Here is an 11691-nt window from a genome sequence, read left to right on the forward strand (position 1 = left end):
GATACATTAAGTGCTTTAAAATATTTTTTTAAGTATATCTAGTATTTTAAAATATTTTTTAATACATCTAGCATTTCAAAATATTTTATTAGATGTGTCTAACACTTAAAAATATTTTTTTTGATATATCTAGTATCAAGAAAAAAATATTTCAGGATATTAGACGTACCGATAAAATATTTGAAAATGTTGAATACATTTTATTTATTTATATATAAAATTACTAGTGCTTGTTGGACATAATAGCTAAATCTATATCAAACAACTCTCTTAAAAATTTTTAAGTGCGAAATTATGAATCCAAAGCTTCAATTAAGGGCTATTGGGGAAAAAAAAGCTTCAATTAAGGGAATAATAGACCGTGAGATTTGGCCGAACCAAAAAAAAATAGTACTCTTCATTATTAGGAAATTTACTATAAACTTTCTTATTATAAAGTTTATCACCTAAATGGACCTAATGACCCATATCCTTGAACAGGTGTGCAGCTCTTATTCTAATAAGCAACATGTGTTCAATTGTGTGCAGATATATTTCATTTTATACGTTATTAAACATTCAATACATACAAATGTACTTAACATGTTAAGTCTTATTCAATGATTCATATAAAGAGCTCTGAAATGAAATATCTGTATGCTTTTATCCTAAATATATGAATTAAATAATATGAAAATCTTAAAAAATACCACTTAAATTTTAAAATCCCAAATTAAGAATTCTTTGAAAAATGTGTTGTGATTTACTTTTCAAATATAGTTAATCACTATTAAAAAGTAGGTAAATAAGACTAATTTGAAATTTGAGATTTTAAAATTCAAGTGTTATTTTCTAAGATTTTATCTTAAGCAATTATTTTATTAAAATTAAAGAAATAGTTAAATCATATACTTGTAAAAGATATTCGTTTCATTGAAATATCATCATTTTTCACAACTAATCTTATTAATTACGCACGTTGATATGCAAAATCGATATAAATAATTGGATAAAAAATGGTAAATGCAGTGCAGAAAGTAACACTAATGATGATATAATAAAAATTTTCAAAATCAACCACGCACTGCAAAGGAAAAAAAAATACTAAAGGTGGTAAAATAGGTTGCGATAGGTGCTGGGTGATCCTGCACTTTGATTGGCATTTTGGCCACCAAGCTCGCTGGTACGGGTTTAGGTATGCATTTTGTCACATCTCAATGGTCAAAGCTAATCCGTATTATTGGCACTGAAAAACACAATTATATAAATATAAATATACATATTAATACACACACCCCTCTTGTCCTATTTATAAAACAAAAAGAGAAGGTTTTTTTAGTTCTATTTATAAGTTATTTTATTAAATTTTTACCATGAATGTACTATATTGTCATTTATTTATTATAGCGTAGATAGTTATTTTTTTTTAAAGTGTATATATTACATAGGAGTAAAGTTGAAAAATTATTATATTTTAATGAATAGTTAATGCAGTTTAATTAAGATTTTTTTTGTCTATATAAAATATATTCAAAGTGCTTTATAAATAAGACCAGAGGAGTATGTCTGTATATATGCACGTTTTAAGGTACTTCTAATTATAACACACATGCATGTGCGTGTGCATATTTTTATTAGGTACATCTGTTTTAAAATACGCAATCTGGAAGTTTTCTTCACCAAAATAATTATCACTCATAAAAATTTTAAGGAATGTTGGCCACTACTTTCAGTCTTTAATATAAAAACTAGCTGATTAATTTAAGTAGATTAAAAAAATTAATTAAATTAGTTATTTGTAATAGATATGCGTTGTCTTTCCTAAAATATTTTTGCTAATAAATTGTATTAGCTAGAACTACTATTATGGTAATGACTATCTTAAAAAAATAAATATGAGAGATAAAGTAGATTAAGATATTATATTTAAGATCAAAATAAAAATTTAAAAACTCTTATATTAAGAACCGAGATAGCATTTCGTTAATGATACAATAAAAATAATTATGAATCCGACAACCTTAAAACGCGCCATGTCTCTCTTTCTTCAATTATCTATGGGTGTGTTTTAATTGAACATTTTATCATGATATATTTTATATAATATCTGTTTTAAACTATATGCATGACATTGGATAGCTAATCTAAAATGGATATATTAAGAAAACAAGTTAGATTGATTATTTGTCAAAAATGTGTATTAGTTTTTTTAACAATACTCTCTTAAATAATTTACACTAAAACTACAAGTTAATTATAATATTTGATTCAAATTTGCTTTTATCTTAGTTTTGATTCCTCAAGTTTTGAATTATATGTTTGTATCTCTCAAAAAGACAATCAAAATTTTTATTAAATTATAAAGACTGATAACTTAAACAAAAAGTAGCTTAAAGAATCAAAATCTATGATTTAAAATTTGAGAAACTAAAATCAAAATAAATAAAAATTTAAAAGATTAAAAATTGAATTAATCTTATTAAATTAATAAAAAATCAGAGCAAGTTGAGAAACAGAGTGATGGCGGGTGGGGGAAAGTGAAATCACGGTGATGGGAATGAAACAAACCACAACCGCGTAGCCTGCACCTGCCGCTCAATGATTACGCCTGCACATGCACAGCCAGAAATAGTAATTCCATACGCAGGAGCAGGGCAAAAGGCCAAAATTTTCAAAATAAATAAATAAATAAAATATATATGTCCGCGAAGACAAAGCTGATCATTAGCTTTGTCATTCGTATCCGCTACCTGACAATGCCTCAAAGACGCTCCATTCCGCACCACGACCAACCACTTTTATTTTTCTCCTCCACCCCCCACTACGCCAGTACGCCCCCACTCTTTGCCCATCCCCTCGCCCACGTGATCATCCCAATTCCCCCCTTTCCACAACAAGAATACTCATTCTATCCCCCACACGTGCTGCCCTCTGCTTCCCCCACGTGTACAGGCACCATTAGCGGGTTCAGTGCGATTATAATATTGTGGATAATTCTAGTCCTTCGGCCCAGCCACGCAACCCCCTTGATATTTTCGAGCCACAAAAAAGATATTTTCAGTCCTCAGTCTAACTGGACACGTGGCAGATAATTGCTGCTCCCTCCCATCAATGACGTTACTCCTCGATTCTCTTTCACGGCATTTCAGTAAAATATGAGCTGCCTCCACATGTCCACCAGCGAATAACAAGACGCAACGTGTACCTTTCATCAGCAGGATTCGGACATAAACCATTCACTGACCGACACGTGTTGAGTCGCTGATCATCCGCACCGGATTATTTAAACCCGCAAATACAGCATGTCCTTCCCAAGACAACCGCGTCTGCCCAAATGAATTCGAACCGGCGACTCCGGCACAACCCTCCCAGTGGGGGATCTGAGTCCGGTGACTCCGGCATCCTCAACGAGCGCGTCCTCATTCTCGTCTTCGAATCTATCAAATGGGACCTGCGCACCCTTTGCGTAACCGCGTCGTTGAACCAGAAGCTTCGAGCGATGGCCAAGCGACTCCTCTGGCGAGCGATGTGCATGTACCGAGCGCCGCGCATGGTAGCCGCATTGAGCAGTGGTGCACCGAATGGAAGAATTGGAGGTGGGTGGGATGCGCTCGCTAAGCTCATGTTTTATTGCTGCGGCTGCCGGCCCGCCGGCCACTTCCAGGTGAGTCATCCAGTGGCGGGTCACTTAGTGAAAGCGTCCAGATTTTCCAAGACGTCGGGTCAGAGCTTCTTGAAAAAAAGGTTCAGAGGAGACCTGTTATATGTGAGCGATCCGTGCGAGCATCGGATGGGGGACATGGAAGATGATTTAGGAGTATACAGAGGGATATTTCAGGGATTTATGAGATCCAGGACGAGAGCGTGCTTGATCCGACGGCAAGTGGATCTGGAGCAGGGGGTGAGGTGTCCATATTGTGGGGCCCGCGTATGGAGCATGACCAAGGCCAGGCTGGTTCCGAAGAGCGCGGCGAGGAGGCTGGGCTCGCATGACGGAGGGTTGGAGTATTTCGTGTGTGTGAATGGGCACTTGCATGGAGCTTGTTGGCTAGTACCGTTGTCGTCGGACGAGAACGATCTTGACGCAGACGACGAGGATGACGATGGCGCAAGTGACGATGAGGGTCAGGATGGTGTCCGTAGGATTGACCCGAATGATCGGACGGCCACGAATGGAAGTTTGAGCTCGACTGGGGAGGACATAGATGGGCCCGCATAGTGGGCGAATCTCTGGCCACAAATAACAAATCATTGACCAGAACCACGGAATCTGACTCGTCTTCGGTAGCACGGCCCAGTTTTTCACTGAAGGCGAATGTGAGATGCGCTATTACTCCGCACCACTACTGGTGGGCTTGACATGGAGTATTTATCCACCTCCTTTTTCTCGCTTCAGTTTCTGTAGTCATCAGCGTAGGGCTTGTACATGATCATTTGTGATAGTTATTTTAGTTCTAGTTCCCTGTTCCCAGGTCGAGTTAGATATGTGGAGGCGGTGTCACCGGGATGATGAACAATTATATGTGTGGAAAGGCCCATTAGGATATGATTGCTTAGCTTCTTGGTTCAAATTGACGTATACACATTTCATTTTTCTGGGCCATGCAATCTTACGTGAAAATGTTGCTTTATGGAACTTTGTGTGTGCTGAACTCTCGAGTATCGGCATTTCCGCGTGTTTTATCTCCCTGTACATGTGTGCAGTTAAACGTGATCTTCTTGCCAACTATAGTAGTATTATTCTACGGTTCGGCTTCTGCGCGTGTCGGCGTGTGGACGCGGATGAGAGTATTATCTTAGTTTTTTTTTTTAAAAAAAAATTATATGCGATTATTTATGATTTAATTTTTTTATCAATTAAAAGAAATAATTAAGCATTCATTCATAAATGATAAATTCTACGTGATTTCTCATTATTTAATTCTTTAATGAATTTATTATTATATATATTTTTAATTTGTTATAGACTGATTATATGGTTTAACTCCTTAATTTCGGCATGGAAATGGAAGTCGTTTGACTGGCGAGTCAAAAACTAGAAAAAGCGTCGTAGCAATGACACATGGTTCCTTGCCCCAAAAAAGAAAAATGATACATGGTTCCGATCCTCCTGCCATAAGCTCAATGGCTCTGTTGTCATGCGATCCACAATCTGAGAGACCGGACAATTCTCAGGAAGTTCGTAACCGTAATTTTCGGAGGTGGTCTTCCCGGCGAGCTTCTGCATTTCCTGTTGTTTTTCCGGTTACCTCTTGTTTGGACACAGGGAAAGCACGACAACGCCGGTCAGTAATCTTTTCCAGGATTCAAGCAGGTCGTTTATTCGATAAAGTGCGAATCAACAAATTTACTTACAATTTATCTCTTCACAACTACTCGTTAACCAACACCATCTAAATCATCGGCGCATGAAGATTCCCTAGCTCGCCTTTCTTTGTTTCTTAGTTCCTTCAATATGTATTCTGATGCGATCTAAACCTGGATTTTTGTCTTAGAAATTCGCGCATGTTGTACGTCTCGTGTAATGAATATTTGTTCACAAGTTTATGCCTGTTAATTAAGATCATTGCCTTTACGGAAAATTTCGTTATAACTAAATCCATTTTCATCAATTTTTTATGCAGATATATTTCTATTATTGTTTGTGTTTTTCGCAAATAAAGTTGTTATAAGGATTAAATATTCAAATTCAAGCAGTTTCTACGACTCAATATTTGTTTACAAAATGCTTGCTTACTAGCGTGGGAGCACATTGGAATTCAATCATCTCATCGATAACTCCAAATTTGGATGCAGACTGCAGATCGAGTGCTTCTAAGGAAAGAAAATGGCGACTATTACAGACATCGGCCTTTCTGCAGCTATCAATCTCTTGTCGGCATTTGCTTTCCTGCTTGCTTTTGCCATGTTGCGACTGCAACCTGTTAACGATCGGGTTTACTTCCCAAAATGGTATCTGAAGGGGATAAGAGGCAGCCCAACTAGAAGAAACATTGTGAACAGATTTGTCAATCTGGACGTCAGGACATACATAAATTTTCTGAGCTGGATGCCCGCAGCATTGAGTATGCCGCAACCAGAGCTTATAGATCACGCAGGGCTGGACTCTGCCGTGTATATTCGTATTTATCTTCTTGGGTGAGTCACAGACGATGTTTCTAACTAACTGGAACTAACAACACCAAAGAGTTGCTTGAAATATATTACAGCATCATCTGCGTATGTACTCTTATCTATTTACTTCATCTTTCCTCTTCTGATGCTGAACTCCTCTCCAATTGAATCATTATGCAGCTTGAAGATATTCGTCCCAGTCACCGTAGCCACTTTATTTGTTTTGGTTCCGGTTAATTGGATGGGGAAAACATTGGAAAGCAGTAAAGACTTGAAGTTTAGCAATATTGACAAGATTTCAATATCCAACATTCCATCTGGATCAAGAATGTGAGATCTTTCGAGCAGTTCTAGCTAGCTTCTGTCTCTCTATCTTAAATAACTCACCCACGAGAACTTATTAATAAGAAATGCTTACCTAGAATATCTCTCTTTTCAGGAAACCCACGTTTTTATTGCATTCACAATTCTGAATATTGAATTCTCAATATGTTCTCGTGATACAATAATTAGGTGCAGGGCCTTTTGCTTCGTACTCCATGCCGTATCTCATGTTTTGCTGTCTGACTATATATTTTTTTCATATGCCGTCTTCTAGATTTTGGGTGCATAGTGGCATGTCATATCTCTTCACATTTTGGACGTGCTATTGTCTTTTCAAAGAATACAAGATTATAACGGACTTGAGATTGAGATTTTTGGCAGCCGAAAATCGTCGTCCAGACCAATTTACTGTAAGCTCGCTCTGTGCGTGTGTGTGTGTGTGTGTTTGTGTGTGTGGGTTTCAATGATACATTGATAATCAGTTAACTGGGATCCTTAGTTTAGTATTTACGCGAGATTAAATTGGCATTAACCTTTTGACAACTTTCTTTCAGACTGTATTTTGTGTGCTTTCTTTGAACATCTTCTATGAAGGTTGATATATATTTGTAACTTCCCTTGTTTTCTTCGCCTAGATGCGCACTTTTTACTTGCAAATTTTGAAACGGACCAAAAAGATGCAACAAACTTTCCAATTTGTGTGTGATTCGATTTCGTCCATCCTAAACCTACATCATGAATGTCACTGGAAATCATTTTGAATGTATTTGCAGGTCCTTGTGAGGAATGTTCCCCCGGATCCCGACGAGACAATCAGTGAGCATATCGAACATTTCTTTTGCGTTAATCATCCCGATCACTATCTGTTGCATAACGTATGTTACTTTAAATTGATTTATTTCTATACTTCAGTGGCTAAGCAGTAATCTGTTGCATAATGCAGTTGTTTTGACATATTAGTCTTTGCCCGGGGGGGGGGGGGGAACAAAAGAAATTATATTGTAATGTAGCCATAAAAGAAAATCAAATAAAAAAATATCAATATTTTTATACTGTTCAAGCATGAATTTTAAAACCCATACTTTTATACTCAAACATCTCATAAGATCACGGGTAATACTTATAGAACTATATTTCCAACTTATCAAACGCCACCTAGTTAGTATTCTCACTGGTTTGGCAAAATATTTTTGTTTTTCCTTTCGAACCGGTAGGCTGTCTATAATGCGAACAAGCTTGCATCAATAGTTGCAGAGAAGAAGAAATTACAAAATTGGCATACTTACTACCAAAACAAATTTGAACGAAGCCGTTCACAATCATATAGGCCAACTACACGGGTATATATCTTTCCCTATACCAATGTTATAAAATACGAACTGACTGAGATTCTTTATAGTTTTTCTGCTTTGGAGTATCTGTCAGTTAACCATGACTAATGATTTCTATATTTCGCAATTTGAAATCTCATGCAAATAGACAGGCTTTCTAGGTCTCTGGGGAGAGAGAATCGATGCTATTGATTATTATGCGGCGGAGATTGCCAGGCTGAGTGAAGAAGTAAGTGATGATTTTCGTTCACTATGATCAAGTCCATACCATCTTTCTTACTAATAATTTGTTGTTCATAAATTTGTATTGTATTGCTATTTAGTTATTTCCTTAATAAATTGAAAATGATCATCAATGTTATCCGCTGGGATTGTCTGCTGAGCGCAACATTGTTGTAGATGGGGAGAGAGAGGGAAAAATAAGTAATGGGGTGGGCCCTGCCTAGTAACAGAAACCCAACGTTAATGCTATCGTTACCCTCAGTAATGTAAAATAAGCTATGCTTTGAAAAGTCTTCACGGAAGAAGCTGAAGTTCCTTTTTTTTTTTTTTGGCCAGAAGAAGATGAAGTTGTAAGGCCATTTTGGTTTACAATTCCTTCTTTATTTGCAGAAGTCATAGGATCTAAATCAAATACCTGCCCTACTCTCATGTCGTAATATAGAATTTGACTATGTGGAAATGGAAGAAGCTAGATGGAAAGCGCCCGCATGGTTTCGGAGCTTGGCTTTTGTAATAATAAACTGGAAATATGGCTAGTCAGTGTATCAGGTGAGAATAATCACAGGAGAAGCAACAAAATTATCATTCTGGTAGTTATTGTACAGCACGAGAGTATATGCTCCTCTTTCACCGAGAGGGCATATATAGATATTTAAATCTATAAGAAATTATCAAAATATATACGGTTTGAGAGGATTTTGTTGAGTTCAACCTTTTAAACTTTTGCCGTTGTGTCTCGACTGGTCATAATTCCATGCTCATTGTCATCACGGATCGGAGTTATGATTGGCCAAATTTTAAACTCTTGCCATTGTGTTTCGACTGGTCATAATAAAAATTTGATCATATATGGAATTTCAAACAGGAAGAGGCGGAAAGAGCGAGGGTTTCAAGGGATCCCGAGGCTCTAATTCCTGCAGCATTTGTTTCGTTCAGAACTCGATGGGGGGCAGCTGTCTGTGCTCAAACTCAACAATCTAGTAATCCTAGTATTTGGCTCACAGAATGGGCCCCTGAGCCTCGGGATGTCTGTTGGGAAAATCTCTCTATTCCATACGTTGAGCTCACCGTTCGAAAATTGCTCATGGCTGTCGCTTTATTCTTCCTAATCTTCTTCTTTATGATACCAATAGCATTCGTCCAAACTCTAGCCAACATTGATGCGATTCAAAAGGGTCTTCCATTCTTACGGCCACTGTTGCAAAAGTAAGCGCTCTTCCTCTATCATATTTATTTCCTCAACTCCAATCGGAGTGCGTCCTGTCTTATATTAATTTGTAATTGGTTTGGTTGTGCCCTGAGAGCTTTTTGGCAGGCAATCTGTCAAGTCTTTCGTACAGGGATTTCTACCAGGTCTAGCATTGAAGATATTCCTTATTATGGTTCCAACAATTGTCATGCTTATGTCCAAAATAGAAGGACATAGATCGTTTTCATCTTTGGAGAGGAGATCAGCTGCGAAATATTACCTTTTCGTTCTGGTCAATGTGTTCCTTGGGAGCATTGTAGCAGGAACGGCATTTCAACAACTCGAAGAGTTTGTTAAAGGCGATTCAACAAAGTAAGTTCCTGATTAGAGTTAACAATACACAATCTCTTATCTTTGGTGACGTCAAGTGAAAAATATTAATGCCCCATGCATGGTGCTTCTATATATTACAGGTTGGCAAAAATGGCTGGCGCCACAGTCCCCATGAAAGCCACATTCTACATCACATATATAATGGTCGATGGTTGGTCCGGAATAGCCGCAGAGATCCTAAGAATAACTCCGTTTGTTATATTCCACTTGAAGAACACGTTCTTGGTGAAGACGGAGCAAGATAGAGAGCAGGCTATGAATCCCGGAAGCTTGAACTTCGCTGTAAATGAACCTCGCTTACAATTATACTTTATGCTGGGCCATCTCTATTCTCCCGTAACGCCTGTGCTTCTCCCTTTTATTGTCGTCTTCTTTGCTTTTGCCTACCTCGTCTTTCGGCATCAGGTGAGTCATTTCATGCAACTTTCCTAAAATAACACCTAATTCTCTTACACTTTTTATAACACAAAATTTTACAAATTACCACCATGTAAACACGACCAATAGAGAGAAATGTAGTGGTCTTTCCTCTACGGACAACATTTTTACGGTTACTTCCTGCATATTTTTGTTGTCACAAGATCATCAATGTCTATCATCAGAGTTATGAGAGTGCAGCAGCATTTTGGCCAGATGTCCATCGTCGAGTGCTTATTGGCTTGTTCATATCTCAAATCCTTTTGATGGGATTGTTAAGCACAAAAGATGCTAATAAGCCGACGATTGCGCTTGTGGCACAGCCTATTTTTACAATATGGTTCTATTTGTATTGCAAAGGGCGCTTCGAATCGGCGTTCGTTAGACTTTCATTAGAGGTTAGTAACGATCACGCATATAATATTTTTCCACACCAGTCAATTAATATTGAAAATATTGAATTCCATTTATTAATTTGTGAGTAACCTCGCTACTTAGTATAAGAATTAATTTGACATTCAATTTGGTCATAAATACAAGACTCTAATCCACTTTCTCTCTCATATTTATCTATTTTTTTCCCAAAGTAGTGCTTGTAATAGTTGCATATGCTAAATGTTTCATCAAATGATAGTTCTAGCTAATACATATGATTAATAAGCATATATTAGGAAAAAAAACACATTTATTACAAATAACTAATTTAATTAATTTTCTTAGGAAGTGTTTGGGAAGCCCAATAAGCACTTTTCAGAAATACTTTTCTTGCAAATCAAGGCAAATTTTTCCACATATTTATTTCGTATACCGTAAAAGCATTTCTGAGATCATGGTTTTGATCTTACCCAAACACCTTTTTAATCTATTTAAATTAATCAACTAGTTTTTATATTAATGGCGTGAGGTAATTAATACTTTACTTTTTGTTATGGGTCCAAGGTTGTTAAGTGGCAGAATACTTTGAATCATTATTTTTATCTGCTAAGTTTGCTTTACGGAACTCTCTGAGTTCTTCGTTGATGCAAAGAGAAGAGCACGATGCCTGGGACTGTTGGTGGTAAATAACGCGATTGAGTAACAATTGCATTGATATGACTTTGATCACAGGATGCAATGATAAAGGATACACTTGAGAAGGCAATCGAACCAACTCTCAACATGAGATTGTATCTTCAGGATGCTTACATACACCCAGATTTCAAGGGAGGTGTTTTGGACAAACCACAAATTATCGACGAGGAAGAGAACAATCCACTCATCCAAACCAAGAGAGCTCGCCGAAGTAGCAAGCAACAATCTGAGGTCGGAAGTTCCGAGGCTTCGATTACGCCTATGGCGGGTAACATCACTCGATGTCCTAGTATCAAAGAATGACTTGAATAGTAGTTAACCGCTCATGTTCAATAGAGTTTAGGAATTACGTAGCACGTCCAATTCCCTGCCGTGTATATTTCTTCTTTCGTCACCACAAAAATACCATCCTTTCTCCAATTCTAGCTGGCCTTCAGACAAAATCTAGAATGAAGCATACAGCGAGGGAAGAAAAAAATCTAGAGCCACACCTGTTCACTCAACAAATTTCTGCTTTTTCCGGCCTGACGCAATCCATTTGTTTTTTTTTTTTTTTTGTGGTTTTAGTTGTAGGGAATGAATGAAAATTTTTGTATGGTTCTATTGAATTATGTTTGTTTTTTTTTTTTTGACCGGAGTTCTATTGAATTA

The 11691-nt window shown here is 37.1% G+C and overlaps 2 protein-coding genes across 2 annotated transcripts; both read left to right on the forward strand.

Annotated features, from left to right (window-relative positions):
* Positions 1-3301: 3301 nt before the first annotated feature.
* LOC114720714 (EID1-like F-box protein 3) lies at positions 3302-4688 on the forward strand. The gene has a single exon (XM_028906394.1). The coding sequence runs from the start codon at positions 3314-3316 to the stop codon at positions 4196-4198; it is 885 nt and encodes a 294-aa protein (XP_028762227.1). The 5' UTR covers positions 3302-3313; the 3' UTR covers positions 4199-4688.
* A 1114-nt stretch (positions 4689-5802) lies between these two features.
* Positions 5803-11564, forward strand: LOC114720721 (CSC1-like protein At4g02900). The gene is made up of 11 exons (XM_028906401.1): positions 5803-6117; positions 6274-6423; positions 6692-6827; positions 7191-7292; positions 7632-7757; positions 7897-7977; positions 8836-9176; positions 9286-9531; positions 9633-9957; positions 10134-10367; positions 11077-11564. The coding sequence occupies exons 1-11, from the start codon at positions 5807-5809 to the stop codon at positions 11341-11343; spliced, it is 2319 nt and encodes a 772-aa protein (XP_028762234.1). The 5' UTR covers positions 5803-5806; the 3' UTR covers positions 11344-11564.
* Positions 11565-11691: the final 127 nt, after the last annotated feature.

This window comes from Neltuma alba, unplaced genomic scaffold, assembly GCF_004799145.2.
Source record: "Neltuma alba isolate B1F8T4 unplaced genomic scaffold, ASM479914v2 tig00011995_pilon, whole genome shotgun sequence".
In the NCBI taxonomy this organism is placed as follows: Eukaryota; Viridiplantae; Streptophyta; class Magnoliopsida; order Fabales; family Fabaceae; genus Neltuma; species Neltuma alba.

What these genes read in the sequence shown, in the direction of transcription:
- LOC114720714 (XM_028906394.1), top strand. Translation starts at nt 3,314, where the DNA reads ATGAATTCGAACCGGCGACTCCGGCACAACCCTCCCAGTGGGGGATCT.
- LOC114720721 (XM_028906401.1), top strand. Translation starts at nt 5,807, where the DNA reads ATGGCGACTATTACAGACATCGGCCTTTCTGCAGCTATCAATCTCTTG. An exon ending in ATCACTATCTGTTGCATAAC is followed by an intron (nt 7,293 to 7,631) that starts GTATGTTACTTT and finishes TCGAACCGGTAG; the next exon opens with GCTGTCTATAATGCGAACAA. An exon ending in ACCTCGTCTTTCGGCATCAG is followed by an intron (nt 9,958 to 10,133) that starts GTGAGTCATTTC and finishes TGTTGTCACAAG; the next exon opens with ATCATCAATGTCTATCATCA.